This window comes from Equus przewalskii, chromosome 31 (genome assembly GCF_037783145.1).
Source record: "Equus przewalskii isolate Varuska chromosome 31, EquPr2, whole genome shotgun sequence".
NCBI classification, from domain to species: domain Eukaryota; kingdom Metazoa; phylum Chordata; class Mammalia; order Perissodactyla; family Equidae; genus Equus; species Equus przewalskii.
The window spans coordinates 7,440,719-7,461,840 of NC_091861.1; the positions used below are offsets into that span (position 1 = coordinate 7,440,719).

The window sequence follows — 21,122 nt, forward strand, 5'->3', positions numbered from 1 at the left end:
ATAAAACAAGCCTCAATAAATTTAAGAAGTTTGAAATCATATCAAGAATCTTTCCTGACCACAATGATTTGAATCTAGAAATCAACTACAAGAAGAAAGCTGGAAAAGTGACAAATATGTGGAGACTAAACAACATGCTACTGAACAACTGTTGGACCAGTGGAGAAATTTTAAAAATACCTGGAGACAAATGAAAATGAAAACACAACATACCAAAACTTTATGGAATGTAGCAAAAGTGGTACAATTCAGGCCTAACCTGAAGAAACAAGGAAAACCTCAAATAAACTATATGATGTTGTACCTAAAAGAACTAGAAAAAAGAAGAAATGAAGCCCCAATCAGTAGAAGGAAGGAAATAATAAAAATCAGGGTGGAAATAGAAACTAAAAAAAACTATAGAAAGGATCAATGAAATTAAGAGCTGGTTCTTTGAAAAGATACACAAAATTGACAAACTCTTAGCTAGACTCACCAAGAAAAAAAGAGAAGGCTCAAATAAATGTCAGAAATGAAAGAGGAGAAATTACAATAGATACCACAGAAATGCGAAGGATTATATAAGAATACTATGAAACACTGTACACTGCAAAAATGGATAGCCCAAATGGATAAATTCTTAGAATCATATATAACCTCCCAAAATTGCATCAAGAAGAAATAGAGAATCTGAATAGACTAATCACAAATAAAGAGATTGAAACAATAATCAGAAACCTCCCCGAAAACAAAAGTCCAGGACCAGATGGCTTCTCTGATGAATTCTACCAAACATTCAATGAAAATCTAATACCTATCCTTCTCAAGGTCTTCCAAAAAAATGGAAGAAGATTGGACACTTCCTAACTCATTTTGCAAGGCCAACATTACCCTGATACCAAAACCAGACAAGGACAACACAAAAAAGGAAAATTACAGCTCACTATCACTGATGAACATAGATGCAAAAATCCTCAACAAAATATTAGCAAATCAAATGCAACAGTATATTGAAAGGATCTTATACTAACAGTCAAGTGAGATTTATTCCAGGCATGCAGGGATGGGTCAGCATCTACAAATCAACAATGTGATACACCACATTAACAAAATGATGAATAAAAATCACATGATCATCTCAATAGATGCAGAGAAAGCATTTGACAAGATTGAGCATCCATTTATGATAAAAATTCTCAATAGAATGAGTATAGAAAGAAAGTACCTCAACATCACAAGGGCCATATGTGACAAACCCACAGCCAACATCATGCTCAATGGGGAAAAAGTGAAAGCTATTCTTCTAACAAGAACAAGGCAAAGATGCCTACTCTCACCACTCTAATTCAACATAGTATGGGAAGTCCTAGCCAGAGTAATTAGGCAAGAAAAAGAAATAAAAGGTATCCAAATTGGAAAGGAAGAAGTAAAACTGTCACTATTTGCAGATGACATGATTCTGTATGTAGAAAACCCTAAAGAATCCACCAAAAAACTCTTTGAAATAATTGACGAATACAGTAGAGTTACAGAGTACAAAATCAACATGCAAAAAATCAGTAGCATTTCTATACACTAACAACAAACTAGCAGAAAGAGAAATCAAGAATACAATCCCATTTACAATTGCAACAAAAAGAATAAAATACCTAGAAATAAATTTAACCAAGGAGGTGAAAGCCTACATAACTGAAAACTATAGGACATTATTAAAAGAAATTGAAGAAGACATAAAAAAATGGAAAGACATTTTGTGCTTTTTTTGTTTTTCTTTTGTCCATGAACTAACATCTGTACCGGTCTTCCTCTGTTTTATATGTGAGATGCTGCCACAGCATGGTTTGATGAGTGGTGTGTAGGTCTGTGCCCTGGATCCAAACCCACAAACCCCAGGCCGCTGAAGTGGAGTACACGAACTTAGCCAGTAGCCACCAATAAATAAGGACTTGTTAGTATATTTAAAAAGGGACATCATCACTGCCAAATAGAATTTATTCCAGGAATGCAAGGCTAGTTTTACATTCAGAAATATTAAATGGAGTCCAGGGACACAGAAGATGATGATGGTCCCCACAGACAAATTATGAAAACAGAAAATAAAGCCTGGAAGCTAGAATGACCTGAATATTCAGAAGCTCCTCCATTAGTTAGATTTGTAAGAAAATTTAATATGGATAGAATATTTCCAGTTGGATGGTGGATTCACAGAACATACCGGTGTTAGCAAAGTGGCAAACTTGATACAGCATTAAAACATTACTTCAGGAACTAGGAAGTCTAATGATGTCCAAAGAAAATATGAAACTTCCACAGGCAGGAAAAGAACAAACATACAACACTCGATTTTAGAAGATCTCCAACTTGTCTTAAATCAATAACCTTCTACTCATTCATGTTATTGTCTTGATTGTTACAGTACAAAACACTCAAAGATTTAGTAAAATAATTCCAACTGGTAAACATGACCTGGTCATTTGTAATAAAATATTTAAAACATGTACACTCATTATGTTTTCAGACAGCAGGAGGAAAAATGTACTACAATATTTTTTCTCATATTAAGGCACTGTCATTTAAACATAAACCTGGAATTCAGGTTTACAGGATAAGATCAAGGCAAGAAGTATCAGATTGCTGTGGAATAATATACATTTCCAGAAGAAGGAAAAGATAAATCACATGCTCGCTTAGTCAAAGAGTTGAAATTTTAATTGTTTAAAGTTTCAGGTGAAATGAATGCTGTTGCTAACCCTGTTGATTTTTGAAAAGATGCTAACTACTAGTAGTATCAAAAGTATGTTCAGGATTGTTTTGATGCCTGTATTTATTAAAAACAAATGGTGGATGACTTCACTTGTATATGGAATCTAAAAAACAAAACAAATGAACAAACAAAGGAAAACAGAAACAGACTCGTAGATACAGAGAACAAACTGATGGATGCCAGAGGGGAGGGAGCTTAGGGGAATCGGGCAAAATAGGTGGAGACTGAGACATACTAACTTGCAGTTATGAAAAATGTCATGGGGATGTTATGTACAGCATAGGGAGTATAGTCAGTAATATTATAATAACTTTGGTGACAGACGGTAACTAGACTTTTTGGGGTGATCATTTCATTTCGTAACGTATATAAATATCAAATCACTATGATGTGCACCTGCAACTAATATATTGTATGTCAGTTATACTTCAATAAGAAAAAGTTTTTAAAAGAACCAGGTAGTAGAAAGGGATGGATTTCTATTCAGAGTAGCTCCTTTTTATTACATGTAACAACATAGTAAATATTTGTTTACAACCGTTGTTTAACAAACCATACCTTTAAGTTTAAGTGGAATCATCAAAAAGGAAATAGTTGTGTGATATGTGATTTTGAGATTAGTCTTAAAATGTAAATAAAATGTAGAAAATATCCTCAGAGACTGTGCCATTTCTATCATATTGATGTGATTTGTGTACAACAATACCTTGTAGAGGTAGTAAACATCAAATTATGTCTTTTGATCTTAACACACCTATTATTTATCTTATTTTGTATATTACTTGTGAATTAGAATCTTCCAAAGTATTTCAGGGACAAATACAAATTATTCACCTAGTTTAATTCCTTCTTTGCAGAATGAAGAATCCAGGTTTTGTAATATGAGATTTTATTTTTAATATCTCCAGAACTATTATTTAAAAAAACCTTCAGAAATAGTGCAATTCTTTCAGATTTATGGGTTACCAATTTTCTTGGTATACTTCCCATTTATTCCTCGTAATGTCTTTTTCCTTATTTTTCTGTGACGCTTCAGGTTAATGACATTGGACAAATTGAACATTTACATTGTTAATCCCAAGTGTTTTTAGCACTAACTAGGAGTAATTTTATCTACCCTATCCACCTGGCCTCCGTCCTAACAAATATTTAATTTTATTTGATTAATTTAACTTAACTTTGACGTTGAAAGCTAATTTATGTTCTCTTTTTAGCAAAATGACCTGAGTAGTTCACTGCTTTCGACCCGAAGGGACTGGACGTACTACTTTGTTCAAAGTACATTTCCTTATGGAATTAATAAAGAAAATAGAACATTGGTCTAATAAAGTCTCCTTTTAGTTTTGGAAAGCTTAATTATTTATCTCATACTTTACCCACGAAAAGCAAACTAAAGTCAAAATAGTCAAAGTATGAAATTAGATGTTCAGACTTTCGATTTGTAAAGTGAAAGGGGGGGCTACTTTAGATTATATTACAGTACTTTAATTGCTATTATGGTACAACAAGGACAAATTTCTCAGTCATATACCTGAGAAGTTTTTATTAAGTCCCTTCAGAGTTAAAGCTTTGAACTACCTTTTCTTGGTCAAATTATAGAGTATATTAAAGTCACTGAAAGTTTGCCTAAGCTTATTAATTTTAGTATGCCTTTTCTATTTGGATTATTCAAATATTTTTAAAATATACATACAGAGCATTCACATACAAATTAATAGTGCATGTGGAATTTATCAATGTGGATTTGGATTGCTCCAGCACTATATGAAAGTAGATAATGACCTCTCAGTCTCTAATTGCTTTTCCACTTCGAAAATGTGTCTTGTCATACATGGACATTAATAATAATTCAAGAATAGGAAAGGGGATTTATCCCTGAGAGTTCTGTCTTATCGATTGTTAAAACCATATAATAGTAATTCTGGGAAACTCTGGTCACTCTGCTCTCTGTGCTCCTGCCTTCTATCTGCCACTGTGAAAGTTAGTCTTCTCTTGCCCTGAATATTTTGTCTTCATCATGTGTGTTAGTCCTCTTTTATTTTGAGAGTTATGGATCCCTGCAGAAATCTACTTACCAGTTAACTAAGCTTCAAGGTAGAATCCATTTTGTGTATCACACTCAACCTGTATGTGGCAACCTAAAGCACACTAATTGATTATAGGAGGGATAGAAAACTATGCCTACGTACAGTAACATATTTAAAAGGACAGCTTCTTTTTATAGCAGCTTTACTGCAATATTATTTACACACAATTCAGCATTTACAGTTAAGTGGACAATTCAGTGGTTTTTAGTTTACAGTTCAATTCACAGCTTTGCAGCCATCATCGCAGTCAATTTTAAAGCATATTCATCATCCCCCAAAGAAACCCCGTACCTTTCTTTTAGCGATCATTCCTCATTTCCCTCATCCTCCCCACTACCTAGGCAACTGCTCGTCTAATTTCTGTTCACCTCTTCTGGACATTTAATGTGAATGGAATCATGCAATATGTGATTCTTTGTGACGATTCTTTCACGTAGCATAATGTTTTGAAGACCTATCCGTGTTGTAGCGTGTATCAGTACTTCTTTTTATTGCCAAATACTATTCCATTGTATGGTTATACCTCATTTTATTTATCCATTCATCAGTTGATAGGAATTTGGGTTGCTTCCACTCTTTGGCTGTTATGAGTAAGACTGCTGTGAACATTCACGTACAAGTTTTTGTGTAGACATATGTTTTCATTTCTCTCAAGTATACACCTAGAAGTGGAATTGCTGAGTCATATGGGAACTAATGTGTAATCTTTTGAGGAACTGCCGGCTGCTTTCTAAAAAGAAGACAGATCTGATGCAATTTTTATGTTTTGTAAAGTGGGCAAGCTTATGAAAGTGTGGGTTATTAACCTTTAAATGAACTACAAAATTGTCTTAGATATTTGATTAAAACACCAGCTGGTAAGTCTGTTGAAGTTTTAACTGTAATTTACCACAGTAAGAGAGTAAAGAAAATCCACGAGATCATCTTAACAGATGCAGGAAAACCATTTTACAAAATTAAACGTCCCTTCGTGATAGAAAAGCACACTTACGAACTAGGAAAAGAAATGAATTTTTTTAATCTGATAGAGAATATTTAGCAAAAACCTTACAGGAAATATCGTACTTCTTAGTGACATGTTAAAAACTTTCTCTTTAAGATTGGGAATGAGATCAGAGTGCCTACTGGGCCCAGCCCTGTAGCACAGTGGTTAAGGTCACGTGCACCACTTCGGCAGCCCAGGGTTCACCAGTTCGAATCCCAGCTGTGGACCTAACACCGTGTATCTCAAGCCACATTGTGGCCGGTGTCCCACATATAAAATAAAGGAATATGGGCACGGATGTTAGCTCAGGGTCGATCTTCCTCAGCAAAAAGAGGAGGATTGGTAGCAGATGTTAGCTCAGGGCTAATCCTCCTCCTCCTCAAAAAAAAACGAGTGCCTACTATCACAGTTTCCATTCAGCAGTATACTGGAGGTCCTAGCCAGTGTAATAAAGCAGGAAAAAGAAGTAAGAGCTGTAAAGATTGGGAAGGAAGAATAAAACTGATTTTATTCACAGATGATGTGGATGTGTACATAGAAAATCTAAAAGAATCTGCAGATAAATTATTAGAACTAATAAGTGAGTTTAGCAGAGTTCTTAGATTAAAGGTCAGTTTTTTTAAAAAGCAGTTGTTTCTATGTATCAGTAATAAGCAGTTAGAAAATGAAATTTCAAAAAATACCATTTAAAATTATGTACTTTGATATAAATAACATAAGATGTATTAAATTTCTATATACAAAACTATTAAATGTTGAGAAAAATTAAAGAAGACCTAAATAAAAAGAGAAAGGTATCATATTCACCATTTCAGATACAATACTGTAAAGGTGTCAGTTTCCCCCAAATTTATCTGTAGATTGAATGTAATCTCAAAGTCCCACTGGGTTGTGTGTGTGTGTGTGTGTGTGTGTGTGTGTGTGTGGGTGGCGTGCGCACACATGCATGCATAAGTGCGTACAAAGTGACAAGCTGATTCTAAAATTTATGTGGAACTGCAAAAAGCTGAGAACTGCAAAGTATTCTTGAAGAACAAGGTGGGATGACTTACTCTCCTGGATAGCAGAACTTATTACAAAGCTAGACTTATTAAAGACTGTGGTACTGGCAAAACATAGACAAATAGACTGTGGAACAGGATGAAGAGCCCAGGAATAGACTTACACACATATGGACACTTGATCTGTGTATGACAGGTGGTTCTGCAGAGCAGTGAGGAAAGAAAGGTCTTTGAAATAATGGTGCTGAGTCAATTGAGTATCAGTAGGGGGGAGAGGGGAATCTCGACCTCCTACTTCACACCATAGACGAAATGACTGTTTTGTTATTTTTTTAAATTTATTTCTTTATTTTCCTTCTTCTCCCCAAAGTCCCCAAGTACATAGTTGTGAATTCTAGCTGTGGGTCCTTCTAGTTGTGGCATGTGGGATGCCGCCTCAGCATGGCCTGATGAGCAGTGTCATGTCTGCGCCCAGCATCTGAACCAGCGAAACCCTGGGCCACCAAAGCGGAGCAGGCAAACTTAACCACTTGGCCACAGGGCCAGCCCCGTGACTGGTATTTTAGATCTAAGTGTGAAAGGCAAAACTATAAAGCTTCTAGAAGATACTATAGAATATTTTTAAAACCTTGGGATAAACTCTTTTATTTTTATTTATGTATTTATTTGTGAGAAAGATTGGCCCTGAGGTAACATATGTTGCCAAACTTACTCTTTTTGCTTGAGGAAGATTGTCACTGAGCTAACATCTGTGCCATCTTCCTCTATTTTATGTGGGATGCCGACACAGCGTGGCTTGACGAGCGGCACTAGGTTTGCGCCCCGGATCCAAACCTGTGAACACCAGGCCGCCGAAGTGGAGTGCACAAACTTAACCACTACACCACCAGGCTGGCTCCTTGAATAGATATTTTTTAAAAAGAGGATATTCAAATGTACAAAAGAAATTGTTTGAAAGATACCCAATGTCATTAGTAATCAGAGAAACGCAGATTAATGCCACAATGAGATACCATTCACAGCCTCTAAAGTGACTAATATTCAGAGACTTACAATATCAGAGATTGGCGGAGATGTGAAGCAGCCAGAACTCTCTCATTCTATCACTTTGGGAAACTGTTTGGCTCTATCTACTAAAACTAAACAAATTACACAATGTCATAGCAGCACTATTCATATTCGCCAAAAGCTAGAAGCAGCCCAAATGCTCAGCAACAAATAGAACGGTAGAATGACTGAATATATCATATTTCTACAGAGGAACGTTATACAGCAGTGAATGAACTAACTACAGATATACAGAATAGTGTGGATGGATCTCACAGACTTGACGTTAACTGAAAGAAGCCAGGAACAAAAGAACATATACTGTATGACTGCATTTTATATAAAGTTCAAACACCAAACTCTAATGTTTGATGTCAGGATAGTGGTTACTTTGGAGAGAAAAGAGAACACTGATTGTAAGGTGACACCTGGGGGGCTTCTGGGGTGCTAACAATGTTCTATTGTTTGATTTGGGTAGGTTTTTCCCATTATTATTTTCCCCAACTTCATTGAAGTATAATTGATGTACAATGAATTATACCTGTTTAAAATGTACAGTTTGATCAGGTATATGTGTATATGTATATATACACATACACACCTATGAAACCATTACCATAAGCTAGATTAAAAATATTTCCATCTTCTCCCCTTCCCCTCAAATTTCCCCAAGCTCTTTCTAATCCATCCCTCCCTCTACCCCAGGCTCCAGGCAACCACTGATCTGCTTTCTGTCATTATAGATTAGTTTTTATTTTCTAGAATTTTGTATAAATGGAATCATACAGTAAATACTCTTTTTTTGCCTGGCTTTTTTCAGTATAATGATTCATCCACTTGGTTAGTATTTCAAAGTTCACACAACATGCTTCCTTCCTTTTTATTGCTCAGTAGTATCTTGTTGTATGAATCTACCACAATTTGTTTATCCACTGACCTGTTGTGGACATTTGGATTATTTACAGTTTTTAGCTATTGCAAATAAAGTTGCTGTGCACATACATGTACAAGTCCTTGAATGCACATGTTTTCATTTCTCTTGGATCATATGGTAGTGTATGTGTTTAACTTTTTAAAAACTGTTTTTACACAGGTGTTTGCTTTGTGATAATTCATTGAATTGTACATTTATATTTTGTGCACTTTTCTCCATGTATGTTAAACTTTTCAATTAAAAAAAAATGCTAAGGCTGGCCCAGTGGCATATGCATTCCGCCTCAGCAGCCCAGGGTTCGTGGGTTCAGATCCTGGGTGCAGACCTAGCACCACTCATCAAGCTATGCTGTGGTGGTCTCCCACATAAAATAGAGGAAGATGAGCACAGATGTTAGCTCAGTGACAACCTTCCTCACCAAAAAAAATAAAGTTATGTTTGGGGCCGGCCTGGTGACACAGCGGTTAAGTGCGCACATTCTGCTTCGCTGGCCCAGGGTTTGCCGTTCGGATCCCGGGTGCTGACATGGCACCACTTGGCAAGCCATGCTATGGTAGGCGTCCCACATATAAAGTAGAGGAAGATGGGCACAGATGTTAGCTCAGGACCGGTCTTCCTCAGCAAAAAGAGGAGGATTGGCAGCAGATGTTAGCTCAGGGCTAATCTTCTCAAAAAAAAAAGCTAACTTTTCTAGCGTGAAGTTATACCTGATAGGTCTCATTCTGGCATTTAGGGAGCCATGGCCTGAGGTACCCCTTCTCCACTCACCCTAAAGCACAACCTGACAGTTGACATACCCCATTATATACATAATTATATTTGCCTCTCACAAGAGCCCTAGAGAGAGAGAAACGCCAGGGAAACCCACAGAGGCTGCCCATTACTTTAGTAAATGTGAATAAACCACCAGAGAATACTGGCCATACAAGGAAAGTAGTGTGAAAGAGAAAAACCAACACCTAAGGAAACGTAATTCAGGGAATAGAAGATAAATTTTAAAAACTAATCTACTCAGAGATTAAAGAAAATATTGAGTCCATAAATGGGATGCTATTAAAAGAAGCAGTCAAAGAACCAAAAAGAGCTCATAGATTTAAAGAAGACCAAAACCTTCTAAGCATGACACAAAATCCAGAAGTCATAAAAGATTGATAAATTTGCATACATAAAGGTAAAAACTTTCTGCAAGGCAAGAATCACCATGTGAGTAAAATCAAAAGACAACAGATTGAGGAAAGATTTTGCAACTCGTGTCACAAAGGGCTGATTTCTCTAAAATACAGAAGGCTCCCTCAAAGCATTAGGAAAGATCACCCGGAAGACAGTGAGCAAAGGCAGTGAGTAGACAGTTCATAGGGAAGAAATACAGATGACTCTTGGATATGTGAAAAGGTGGTCAAAGTCAATCATAATGGAGAGAAATGATTAAAAATATACCAGGATCCTGTTTTTCACCCGTGAGACTGGCAAAAATAAAAAGTTGTAAGAAACATTATTAGTGAGAATGTGAGGAAATAGGCATTCTTACACATAAATTACTGCATCTCCAAAGGGTGTTTTGACAATATCTGTCCAGATTAAAACTGCACAAGCCCTTTGATTTAGCAATTGCACTTCTAGGAACTTCCCCTCTAGTGGTATTTGCCCTTGTCCAAAAGACATACACAGTTTGCAGCATTGTTTGCAAGGCCTAAAGACTGGAAACAACCTGAATGTCCGTCAGTGAGGAGCTGGCTGAATCTGTAATACAGTCTACAGTGCAACCCCACGCAACCCAAACAGGGAAAGTCTTTGTAAAGTATTTGATAGAGAACACTCCTCAAAATATACTGCCTAGTGAGAAAAGCAAAGTGCTGAACGTGTATATGACATGTTCCCATTTGTTTGAAAAAAAGAAGAGTGGGGTCAGGAGAGGAAAAAATAGACATTTTTTTCCTTGAGTATGTGTAGACTCTCTCTGGAAAGGTGCTGAAGAAACTGATAATATTGGTAGCTTCTGAAGAGAAGAAAGTGAGCAGCTAGACGGCTGAGTTTAGGGGGAATCTTTTAAATTTTAAAACATGCAAATGTATTTTCTATTCCAAAAAAATTTAAATATTTTCAATAGAAGGTTAAGAAGAAAAAGTTGAAGAACTTTCCCAGAATGTATGATTGAAAAATAGAGATGGAAAGTATGAGAGAAAAATTAAGAGACAGAGGACCAATTCCAAAAGATCCAAAAGCCCCAGTAGGATACCCAGAAAGAGAGGGCCGAGAAAATGGAGAAGAGAGAGTTATCAAGGCAGTAATAGAAGGAAGTTTCCCGAACCAGAGAAGTGGCCACTGTTAGTTCTTTATGTTTACTCTAACTATCCTCCGTTACTGCTAGCTCTACTCTCTGAAAGTATTACCATCTTCTGTGTGATAACTATTAAAATACTTGAAGACAATTTAACACCTCTTCTATGTTCTGTTCCTTTCAGATTAATTATTCCTAGTCCTCCCATCGATTTTGTAAATATTTCAAATAAAGTGTTAGTGAATGTGTGCAGAAATGGGCACACTCGTATACCATAGGTGGGATATAAGTTGTTAGCGTCTGTGGAGAGCACCTTGGCCATATTGATGAGCCAGCAGTTGTTCTAGGGTATCATTCTGGAGAATGGATCGTGTATATGCACAAAGATGTGCGTTCATGAATGCTCATTGCAGCATTGTTTGTAATAGCAAAAAAAAAGTAAACAATTTAAATGTCCGTCTAAGGAGGACTGGTCAGATGAATCATGGTTGCAGCCATTCTGTTGGAGCACCCTGTAGTTCTTAAAAGGAACAAGCTAGATCTGTCTTATCTCAACGTGGAAAGCTCTCCAGAACACGTTAAGTAAATTGGATAAGTTGTAGAACAATATTTACAGCAGGACCCTATTTTTATGAAAAGCTGTACGTATATATGTATGAAATGCCTCGAAAAAGTACTGGACAGCTGCACTCCGAACTTTCCAGTGGTTGCCCTGGACGGGCAGTGTGGGGTGGGCACAGATACGTGACTAGGGACTTGCTTCTTAGGCTCTATTTTTATATTGTTTTGTTCTGTTGCAATGAGAATACATCCATGAACTACTTGTACAATAAATATTTTCCAATTTATGTTGAAAGGTCCCTTTCCCTTGAGCTATTTTTTATATTACATGATTTTGAGTCCCTTCACAATTCTGCGTCCTCTCCTCTGCATGTTATTGTGGTTTGTCTTAAAATGTAGAGCCCAGGTGGGATATTATAATCCAGCTTAGGTCAGACTAACTCTTAATACAGTAGAATTGCTATTATCCAATGTCTGGACAGTGTATGCTTGCTGTGTAGGTTGACATTGGCCTTATCACAATGGTGGCTTACATAAATGTATGGCCAGCTAAAACCCCCATGCCCTTACACATGAACTGCTCAGTCTGGCATTTTCCATCTTATCCCCTAAAAGCACGTCTATATAATGTTTGCTTTCAGCATCAGCTTATAAGCCACCAAGACTATCATTCATTACTCTATCATCATACCTTGTTTCTGACCAAAAGTTGTATTAGGGATTAAATTACTTCATATGCTTCAACCTAATATCTGACTTTATGCTTCACCTTATTTTGCTTTTAAAAAAATTTTTAATTATATGTGTAAAACCTGAATGTATTGTAAAAACTTACCATTCTTATTGAATTGTATGTGTATTTTTTCCTTTTATTTACTTTTGTACATATAAGTACCTATAGAATATATACTATTGGGGTTTCTCGGGTAAGGGTACTTTTTTAAAATAAATGTTATACTAAGTTATATTCTGCTTTTCACTTCACAATATCAGTAAATGTACATCATCCTCTCCAATCCTAGATATTATAAGATTCTTAAATTATTAGCAATTGTGGGTGAAAAACAAATAGCACATTGATTTATTTTGCATTTCTAAGGTTATTAGTGGAATTAAATATCTTTTTATATGTTTGTTGGCTATTTTTTTTAACTTTGCTCTTGATGTTATAGTGTAGAAAATTAAAATTTGGATGTAGTCAAATCTATCAATATTTTTCCTTTTCTAGTTTTTTGTTCAAAATAGCTTCTCTACTTCTTGCTCATACCTATATTTTTTATTTCCTGTAATACTTTTATAGTGGTTTTTTAAAATTTAGATCTTTAGTCCATCCTAAAATTACTTTTCTGAATGATATGAGCTAGAGATCTAACTTTATTTTTTTCCCAAATAGCTAACAGTCCCAATTTATTAATAGTTCATCTTTTCCCACTGATTTGAAAGGACTTTATTCTATACTAAATTCCCATGACATATATATATACACATAATATATATACACACACGAGCATATGTGCCAGGCACATATATACATATATTTGGGAATTTACTGTGTATTAAACACTGCCCACTGTTCTGTTCATCGATGTATTTGTCACCCATGCCAGTACCACACTGTTCTGTCTGACATTTACTGGTACACATTCCCCGTTTGTCTTCCTTTTTCAAAATTGCTTTGGTCATTCTTGTATATTTGCTTTTCTATATTAATACTTTAGAGTTTGAATATATAAAGACATGAAGGAAAACATTTGCCATCATTGAGGATATTCACAAAGATGTCCTGAAGACGTTGAGAACAGTTTTAGAAAGGGTGGCTCCAAAAGTATTTTGAGAAATTGGAGATATAACCTGATGATAATTTTGAAGGGGGTGATAGCCATTTCACTGAAGGGTTTTTTTTTTTAATGGATCATTTGTCACTTCACTCTGTTATCTAACAAAGTAGCCATCTCCCATGTACATTTTGATGTACGTATGTAAAGTCATTGTATGTCTTTATTTAAATAACTTATAAGTATGTGGAACACGAAAGTTGAGGATCAAGGCTTTTGACACCCTCTGATGAATTCTGTGCAGGATGATACAGAGACTTAATAATTTTGATTTTGATTAACTAGTTCTTTTTTTTTCTTTTTTTTGAGGAAGATTAGCCCTGAGCTAACATCTGCTGCCAATCCTCCTCTTTTTGCTGAGGAAGACTGGCTCTGAGCTAACATCCGTGTCCATCTTCCTCTACTTTATAGGTGGGACAGCTACCATAGCATGGCATGCCAAGTGGTGCCATGTCTGCACCCGGGATCCAAACCAGCGAACCCCGGCTGCTGAAGCAGAACATGTGCACTTAACCGCTGCACCACTGGGCCAGCCCCATGATTAAGTAGTTCTGAATCTGCCAAAATATGCACTTATCCCTAAGAAAAGACTTGATGAAATGCTTAACCTCAACACTATGTCCTCAGTAATCTCCAATCCAATCCAACAGGGAACCAAAGTTAAATTCACTGTGTCCTGTTGATTGCTTTCTTGCACTCATAAAATACTCATCTTTTGGTTAGTGCAGTGGGCTTAACTTCACAGAACTGAGGCTTAGGAAGAGGAAAACAGTTCAGGAAACAGCAGCGGTAAACTAAAAGTAGGCTGTCCTGGAGGGTTCCAGGCTTGCAGAGAACTCAGCCGTTCCCTCCTCTGCCTGTGACATTCTTCCCCTCTCCGCTCTCGCTGCCGCAGCCCCGCATTGGTGGAGGGATTCTGACTGATGCACTCTGGCTTCGGATCCCACGTGCTGCTTGGCTGTGGTGCGTGGGCCTCAGATTCCTCCATAGGTAAAACGGGGATAAGGACCTATCGTACCCTTCTCGCGGGGTGGTTGTGAGGATTCAGTAAGAGCCCGTTAAACGCTTAGAACCGCTCCTGGCACGAGTCCGCTCCAGTGAGCCATGTTCATCTTTATCATTGTTAAGTCCTCGACGCATTATTGACGGTGTGTGCATTAAACAGACATTTAACTTTCCTCGGCCGCAGTTTTCTCATCTGTAAAATGGCAGGGCAGAACTAGATGATCTCTAAGGTTTCTGTCAGCTCCAACAATTAGAATTCTGTGATTTGGAGCTTGCATAAGTACTCTATCCCCGTCCAGCCTAGGTGTACTCGCCTTCTTACCTGGACTTCCTAGAAGGAGCAGTTGTGCTCCCCCAGGGTATGATGATCGGCCTTCTCAGAAATCCTCTGGGAGAAGAAATGTGGTTAAATTTGGCCTAACTGGAGAAGTCTCATTGTAGCATTTGTAGCTGGAGTGGAATGGATAGTGTAATTTATTGGTGGTTTTGTGAAGAGGAAAGGAAACAGCATCAAAGTCCATTTAGGCTTTCTGGTAGGATGCAAATATGGAATGGTGGCAGTGATGATAACAGTTAACATTTATTGAGCACTTTCTGTGTGGGAGGCAGTATGCTGGTACGTATTATTCCATTTACTCTTTGCCATAATCTCATTAGGTATATATACTAATTATCCCCATTTTGCAGATGAGGAAACTGAGGCACAGAGAGATTAAGGAACTTGCTTAAAGTCACACAGCTAGTAGGTGATAGAGTTGGGATTTGACCATATATAATCTGATTCTAGCACCCATGCTTTTAACCATTATGCTATATTGGATTGATTCCAGATGGAGAATCAGTTGTTTAAATGAGCACATACAATTTTATACCAACTTTTTTTTTTTTAAATGACAAACTTATGAAAGAATTGAAAGACTAATATAAGGGACATGTATATAGATTCAACAATTTTGCTTCACTTAATTTCTCTCTATATATAAGATCTCCTTTTTAAAAAAAGTAAATGGCAGACGTCATGACCCTCCGAAGAACAAAGACAATCTCCCAAGTCACGGTAATACTGTTGTCACACACGAGAAGTATAATATTGAGTACAGACAAGTTTAATAACCTTTAGTTTGTTTCTGATAAGCCACATCTCCTATTAGATAACTGAAATTGCACTGCTCAAAAAAACCTTTATCAAAATCTGATTTTCTTTTCTTCTCAGAAATCATATTCCATGCCCATCAGCATTGAATTTCAGCGGAGATATGCCACAATTGTTCTAGAGCTGGAACAGCTGAACAAGGACTTAAACAAAGTTTTGCATAAAGTTCAACAGTACTGCTATGAGGTAGGCAATCCGTATGAAGTTACCTGGAGGGGCTGTGCCCTCCACTCTTATTTGAAGCTTAATACTGTTACCTTCACATTTTAGAAAATGTAAGCGAGTATTTGTGTAAGGCCCTTTAGCTGAACTAGATTTTATATATTTTACTCCTTTACAGCATCAGTGTTGAAGAATAACTTTTCCACAGTAAGCTATCACTCCTGTTGACTTATGCTTGTTTGAATTACACATGATATCGCTCTCTCAAAAAATTGAGAGAAGGATTTACTCTTATTTCCACTGCCCCAAAGCCTATATTTTGGTATTTCACCTGAGCTTTTTTTTTTTTTTTTTTAAAGATTTTATTTTTTTTTTTTCCTTTTTCTCCCCAAAGCCCCCCAGTACATAGTTGCATATGTCTCGTTGTGGGTTCTTCTAGTTGTGGTATGTGGGACGCTGCCTCAGCGTGGTCTGATGAGCAGTGCCATGTCCGCGCCCAGGATTCGAACCAACGAAACACTGGGCCGCCTGCAGCGGAGCGCGCGAACTTAACCACTCGGCCACGGGGCCAGCCCCTCACCTCAGCTTTTTTTTGAATATACATGCTTTTCCTCACAAAGTTATGATCATGGCGAGTATACAGTTTTGCTTGCTCCTCCTTTAAACTTCACATTAGAACTATGGATTCTCGAACTTCAAACACAGATCATACGGTTATTTGTGACTTATCATCATCATGCATATAAAATTATATATATGGAGGTGGTTCAATGGTTTCACCTAAAACTGGAGTTTTAATTAAATGATTGAGATGAATTTAGAATGCTCCTGCGTTTGCATGCTTAGAGGTTTTTGGTTTCTAGTAAAGCCACCTGTTTGTGATAGGAGATTCTTAAACAGTTAGCTTTTCGTGATGCTGGCCTCATAGATAAATCCCAAGATCTGCCATAGGTGATGCTCTCAACCCACTTGAATTGAACTGAGGGGCATGAACTGTGGTTACTTACAACTAAACTCTCAGTATGGTTTGCTCTTCCCTCCAGCTATCCATTATCATTTATTTTTATTTTCCTGGTAGTTGTCACTTACCTACTTAGCAAATGTGTTGTCCTAGCAAATAGATTTCTTCCTCTGGACTAGCAGCTGTCCATGAGAGGTGCAAGCAAGGTAATCCAAGAGGGCATGTAGCAAAGGTGAGGATACATGCAGCAGCGGGTCACTCATCGATCTGTTTGTGTATATAATTTCATTATGTACACAAGTCCCTTTGTGATAGGTGCATTTTCTCAAATAAAATTATTTAATTTTCACAAAGCTCTTGTGGAAGTACAATATTGATTTTAAAATAAGAACATATCAGAGAGAACGCTATGACTAAGCAATTAGTCTAATTAGCAATTAGTCCTAAGTATGTACTAAACAGATATGTGAACATGTATTCACCAAAAAATATACACTGGAATGTTCATAGCATCACTGTTTATTATAGCCAAAAACTAGAGATTACCCAAACACCCATCAATACTATAATGAATCAATAAACTGTCAGATAATTATATAATGGAATACTACTCAGCGATGAGAATGAACTCAACTACACACAACACTATGGATGAACTCACAAATATAATGTTGAACAGATAAAGTCAGACACAAAAGAATATATGATGCATGACTCCATTTATATACAGCTCAGAAGCAGCCAAGCTAATCTGTGATGCTAGAAGTCAGGATGGTGGTTACCATTAGGGTGTTACCCTGGAAGATGGCACTAGGGTGTTACCCTGGAAGACGGCGCTAGGGTGTTATCCTGGAAGACGGCGCTAGGGTGTCATCCTGGAAGACGGCGCTAGGGTGTCATCCTGGAAGATGGCGCTAGGGTGTCACCCTGGAGATGGTGCTAGGGTGTTATCCTGGAGATGGCGCTAGGGTATTACAATGGAAGATGGCGTTAGGGGCCTTTGAGGGGCCGGTGATGAATGTTCTGTTTCGTAATCGAGATGCTGATTTCTCAGGCATGTTTGATTTGTGAAAATTCATTAACCCATACACTTTATGATTTGCAGACTTTTATGTATTTATATATACTTCAATTAAAATTTTTTTAAAAGCGTTAGAAGACAAGGTTGCACATTGCAGCATTACTGGTAATTGCAAAATATTAGTAAAAACCTAAATGCCAATACATAGGGAACTGGCTAAATAACTTATGGTGCATGCACACAGTGGATGGAGCATTGTGCTGCTACAGAACAAATAAGGAAGCTCTCTATTTACTGATGTGGAGTGGTTTCTAGGGTATGTTAAGTGGAAAAAGTGAAGTGTATAAAAGTATGTATAGTATGTTACCTTTGGGGTAAGCAGAAATAAAATATGCATGTATCTGCTTAGTTTTTCAAAAATAAACACAGGAAGGATAAACCAGAAACCAAGTTGGTAATGGGGTAGGGATTGGGGAGCAAGGAGGAGTGACTTTTCTCTGAATGTTTGTTTTCCCAACAAATACGGGTAAACTCTAAAATGGAATACAAACAGAAATAAATGAACCTAACTGTATTTCAAAGGAATAACATAAACATACTGAAGGGGACAGAAACAAGTCCAGGTCACTTGAACATACTGTTGACTATAGACCCTTAGTCTAAAGATACACCGAACTTTAAACAAATACTGAGCTCTAGTTGGGAGGACTTTTTCTCATGGTGGTGTGGATTAGCAATTCTGAAACTCTGTATTCTAGGATCGCACAGATGAGTCAGGAGGATATTGAGGCTAAGGGGAGCCAGGTCTCTGACGTTTGGAGAAGGGGAAGACTAGAGTCACCCAGTGGTGTTAGGTGAGCACAGCAAGAGTCAGTATGAACTCTGTTCATCTTCCTTTTACCAAACAGATGTCAGGAAGTGTGTGTGTCTGCTGAGAGAGCCTAGAAGCAGTGACAGCTGACAGCAGTGAACATACCCGGCACCCACATGCGAGTTTCTAAACACTTCTCCAGTAGGAGTCAGGGCTTCTGGAAAAAGAGACTGATTCCAGAGCTAGGGCAGGTGAAGTCGATGAGCCTGGACCATCTTATTGTGCAAGGGAAGTGAAATCTGCCCCCAAAATTATGCGGTCACGGGTCAGGTCAAAAGAATGCAGCTTGGCAGGGGTCCCACTGGACAAATCTGGGACAATTCGAGCTTCAGCATAAGTAATTATAGTAAGAGATTATAGCCCCTTGAATGAAATAAGAATTCATGAGTCCATAATATTAACTAATTAATTTTTAAGGAAAAGTTCTTATTATAAAAATGCCAACTAATAAATGTAGAAGGGATGGTAAGTAAGTAAAACAAAATTTGGCAATCATAGTAATAACTGGTAAGGGCAAGAATCATTAGATGCTAAAACTGCTAAGTAAAAGTTTGATGAGGAACAGAATCTTTACAGAGCCTCAAAATATCTCTTCGTAAATACCAGTTACAAAGGGGGAAATCTTTTACTGTGGGAAAATCTAGAAAACACTTAACTTCCTTAAACCAGTGATCAAAGATAACATCACCAGTAATGGGACAGATCAACATTGCGTGCCTCCTAATCACGATGCACTGAGAACTCAGCACCACCTTTGTGGTGTTCCCGCCAAAAAGGCATAACCTCCGTCTAATCCTGAGGAAACAGACCCACGCTGAGGGGTATTATACAAAATAATGGGCTGGTTCTCTTCAAAAAGATCAAGGTCATGAAAGACTAAGGAACTGGTCCAGAATAAGGGACTCTAAAGAGACATGACAAACAAATGTATTTGGGGGGAAAGAGCTATGTGTAGGACATTTTGGGAAGTTGATGAAATCTGAATAAGGACTGTTACGAGGTGGTATTACATCAGTGTTAAATTCCCTGATTGTGATAGCTGCACTGTGGTTCTATAGGAGATATCATTGTACTTAGGGAGTACAAACTGGAGTTTTTAGGGGTAAGAGCAACTTATTCTCAAATAGTGAAAGGGAAAAAATTATATATGCACAAACAGAGCCATCAGATGTTAATGAGTGAAATGGAATAAACCATAAACAGTTAGTGAATCTGGATAAAAGGTTATCAAGAGTTTTTTTTTCTATTATTTTTTAGAAGTATCAAATTATATCAAAATTAAAAGTTACCAAAATGTAAAACAAATCAGGGAAAAAAACTGTTAGAGGAAAAAAAATTTCTAAGGTAAGAGTTAACATCATCTTTGTTATAAATGCTAGTTTTGGTGAAAATCCAAATCTGAAAACAGGACACACACACACAGAACTTATCATGGCCTCATGAATGTCCATCTTATGTTTCCATCATCTCTGTCCAGCTCGCTCCAGACCAGGGGCTCCAGCCTGCAGATCAGCCAACAGACATGAGGCGAAGGTGTGAGGAAGAAGCACAGGAAATCGTTCGGCATGCCAATTCCTCAACAGGACAGCCCTGTGTCGAGAATGAAAATCTGACAGACTTAATCTCCAGGCTTACAGCTATTTTATTACAAATTAAGGTAAATTTTAGAGAAAATATTTTCTTAATTTTGACACCTATACAAACTATGTGAATTTGTTGCTAAAAAATTATAATCCGTGGCCTGGCCCCGTGGCTGAGTGGTTAAATTTCTGCACACTCCATGCTGAACTTGAGCAGCCCAGGTTCAGATCCTGGGCACAGACCTGCTCCACTCACTAGCCGTGCTGTGGCTGTGTCCCACATACAAAATAGGGGAAGATTGGCCCAGTTGTTAGCTCAGGGCCAGTCTTCCTTAGCAAGAAAAAAAGAAAGAAAAATATAATTTATAGATTATATCAGGTATTTTTGTCTGTATTTGAACTATACTTCAATTAAAGTTTGAATTCTTTTTCCCTTTAGTGTCTAGCAGAAGGAGGAGACCTGAATTCCTTTGAATTCAAATCACTTACAGATTCATTAAATGACATCAAAAGTACAATAGACGCTTCTAATATCAGGTAATTCATAAGCCGCCTCCTGGTCACTTTATATTAATTCATAGTGGTTTCCAGCACAAGTTTTAAGAATTAGGCATATTTGTGAAGTACTCATGTGATTTTTATCCTTCAAATAAATTATGAAAGAGCTTTTCAGTTATATCCAGTCTGTTGACGATACAAACTTCACATGGATTTTTATAGAAGATATATAATATGTAGGTTTGGGTTTGGCATGAAAGTCGACTCAGAAATGGAGCTTCCCCGTCAGAGATGCATCCTCGTCTGGGCGCTGCTGTGGCTCCTTCGCTGCTTCACAGACTTTCAGCTCCTCCCGCAGGGGATCACGGCTGCTGTCAGGGCAGATAGATGCCTTTGTAAA

General features: G+C 37.4%; 1 protein-coding gene across 5 annotated transcripts in view; it reads left to right on the forward strand.

Moving 5' to 3' along the window:
* The window catches only part of LIN9 (lin-9 DREAM MuvB core complex component), a 94,378-nt gene that overhangs the window by 71,710 nt on the left and 1,546 nt on the right, over positions 1-21,122 (forward strand). For all 5 annotated transcript variants that reach the window (XM_070602662.1, XM_070602664.1, XM_070602665.1 and 2 more), the window contains 3 exons: positions 15,690-15,815; positions 20,122-20,301; positions 20,664-20,761. In XM_070602662.1, the coding sequence (XP_070458763.1) occupies positions 15,690-15,815; positions 20,122-20,301; positions 20,664-20,761 (404 nt within the window). The remainder of the gene's footprint in view (positions 1-15,689; positions 15,816-20,121; positions 20,302-20,663; positions 20,762-21,122) is intronic.